The sequence below is a fragment of the Microplitis demolitor genome, chromosome 10 (assembly GCF_026212275.2).
Source record: "Microplitis demolitor isolate Queensland-Clemson2020A chromosome 10, iyMicDemo2.1a, whole genome shotgun sequence".
Taxonomy (NCBI): Eukaryota; Metazoa; Arthropoda; class Insecta; order Hymenoptera; family Braconidae; genus Microplitis; species Microplitis demolitor.
The window spans coordinates 8,277,198-8,279,936 of record NC_068554.1 but is presented as its reverse complement, the minus strand read 5'-3'; the positions used below and the strand labels follow the sequence as shown (position 1 = coordinate 8,279,936).

Below are 2,739 nucleotides of genomic sequence, written 5' to 3'. Positions count from 1 at the left end.
TTTTTTTAACTAAGCATAAGTTTTTAGTATCAATAGATTCCACAAGTATTTTTACTAGAATTAAGAAATTATTTACTTGAAACTATTTAAGTATCTAAAATACTTGGATCAAGTATTTTTACTTGAAAATATGCACTTTTTTCTCTCAGTATAAAATTTTTTTTTTTATTGCCAAAAAGCAAATTTGCTAATTTACAATTTTCTTATATTTATAACAAAGTATTTATAAAAATTATTTTTATTCATAATTCATTAAGCAATTAACTCAGAGCTCTAATTAAAAGTTCAATTTGTTAAATTATTAATGGAGAATAAAAAAGACTTGAAGTCTTGTAGTCGTATCTTCAATAAGTTATTTTAATAACAATGAAGAAAAACAGGAAGATAGCGACAAGTCCAAGTGTACAATAATTTAAAAACTCATATCAAAAATAAAAAAAAAATTTTTTCCACAAAAAAAAACGCATAGTTGTTTTTATTATTTAAAAAAATATATTGCGTAAAAATTTATTTGTTTATAACAAATTGTTTGCGTACGAAACAAATAGTAAATGAATGAAGAAATTTTTTTTTCTGATATAAGAGAACATGATAAATGATGATTTTAAAAAAAATTATGGTTGCTTAATATTAATATTGAGTAAAAAAAAAGAAATTGTTAGTTAGCAAAAGCACTCTTTAGCAATAAAAAAATTTTTTTAAGAAACAATTTTTTTCTTAAAAATCGTTATTTTCATTAAGCGTTTTCTTTTTTTTTTTTTTTTTTTTTAATTATTTTATTAAATCTTATTAACAATGCATTTATTTATAAAAATTATTTAAACTATGCAAGTAAATTTTTTTTTCAATTATTGTTATGTAGCTTTTAATAATAAAAAAAAAAAAAAAACAAAAAAAAAATAAATAAATTTTACTGATTCCTCTATTTACGTTTTTTATTTTACAATTTTTTAGATTGTTAATAAAGAAGTAAAAAATCGAAATTTTTTAATTTTTCTAACGGCAATCTTTTCTAAAGCCTTTCAAGAATAGTTCCAAGAAGTATAAAAAAAATCCGGAGTTTTTAATTTAGAAATAATCAGGGTTTTCATGTAAACTTTCAACAAGTAAAATTAACTAATTAACAAAAGCATAGTTGATTAAAAAATCAGGATAAAAATATTTGTTCTCTAGATTATTATTGATTTATGTGTTTAGAAAGTACCAACTTTTTTTTATTCCTTAATATTTGAATTTCATCGAATCTGGGTTCATTCTGAAAACACTCTGATTTCATCCTGCACTCATTTTGAGCCCATTTTGAAAAAAATTTGATATCATTCTGGACTCACTTGGGGTCCATTCTGAAAACACTTTGGTTTCACTCTGAAAAAAGGGCACAAAACTACTCTGGAAACATACTGGATTTAGAATGTTCACATTCTGACTATGATTTCAGAGTGTTTCCAAAATGGGTTGAAGGTCGTAAGGGACACTGCATTTGTAAGGAAAATTCTGATGGTACAGCTGTAAGTGCAACTACTCACATGGTAAACATCACAGTATGTCATATGTTTGAAGAAATACGCTAAAAGCTCAATGATGTTGAGATGGATCGTAATAAAAATGTCGGGATCACAAGTCTCATGAAGGGATACACGTCACTGAGTCCAGTTCAACAAAATACACAAGAAAATTCAGGCTGGATTATAGATGAAGCTGTCAACAAATTACACAATGGCAATGGCTACTTTGATGTATCTATACCACTGAGTCATTTGCTTGGATTTGCTGAAGATTTCCATAAAGTTATCGTCAATGCAAAGCATGAATTGATTTTAATAAGATTGAATTCCGATTTGAATGCAAACATTGTGGCCACACCTGCTGTTGGAGCTCATGCTGAAGCTGTTAAAATTACGCAGCAAAAAATCGAGTGGATTGTACCATATGTGACTATGGCTGATAAACAAAAAATTGAAGCTTTGAATTATATCACAAGTGATACAGCTATCTCAATCAGTTTCCGGGCTTGGGAGCTCTACGAATATCCACTATTACCTAATACTTCGAAGCACATTTGGGGTGTCAAAACATCTACGCAGCTCAAGAAACCACGTTTTGTAATCCTTGGATTTCAAACAGCAAGAAAAAATGATACTACTAAAAATCCCAACGTATTTGATTACTGCAACATCAGAGATATAAAATTATTTTTAAACTCTCAGAGTTATCCTTATAAGAATTTAAACCTCAACATTGCAAACAATCAATATGCTCTGTTGTATGTCATGTATATAAATTTCCGAATTTCATACTACAACAAAGAACCTGAGCCACTGCTAACGAAGAAGAAATTTTTGGAACAAGCACCACTGTATGTTATTGATCGCTCGAAACAAAACGAATCGATAAATTCTGGACCAGTAGACATTCGTCTAGAATTTGAATCTACAAATCAATTTCCCGCGCAGATATCAGCTTATTGTCTCATTATACATGATCGCATAGTCGAGTATAATCCTATGAGCAGCATTGGACGAAAACTAATATGAAGACTGTTAAATTTAATCCAACGCCAACCATACATTACATGTATGCATGGATATTTGCACACGAGCAAGCAAGAAGCGGTGAATGGGAACAAGCAGCAAGAGATCGAGAACGATTTAAACAAAAAATTAATAAATTAAATATAATTATTGAACCTGTAGTAATTAAAAAACTTACATTTATAAATGAATAACCTTTTATTATATT

General features: G+C 28.0%; 1 protein-coding gene across 1 annotated transcript; it reads left to right on the top strand.

Moving 5' to 3' along the window:
• The first annotated feature begins 1,589 nt into the window (after positions 1 to 1,589).
• Positions 1,590 to 2,534, top strand: LOC106693502 (uncharacterized). Its single transcript, XM_014441408.1, has one exon. The coding sequence runs from the start codon at positions 1,590 to 1,592 to the stop codon at positions 2,532 to 2,534; it is 945 nt and encodes a 314-aa protein (XP_014296894.1).
• The last annotated feature ends 205 nt before the right edge of the window (positions 2,535 to 2,739 follow it).

Bases quoted from the DNA above. Each gene is read 5' to 3' on its own strand.
- LOC106693502 (XM_014441408.1), top strand. From the start codon at position 1,590: ATGGATCGTAATAAAAATGTCGGGATCACAAGTCTCATGAAGGGATAC.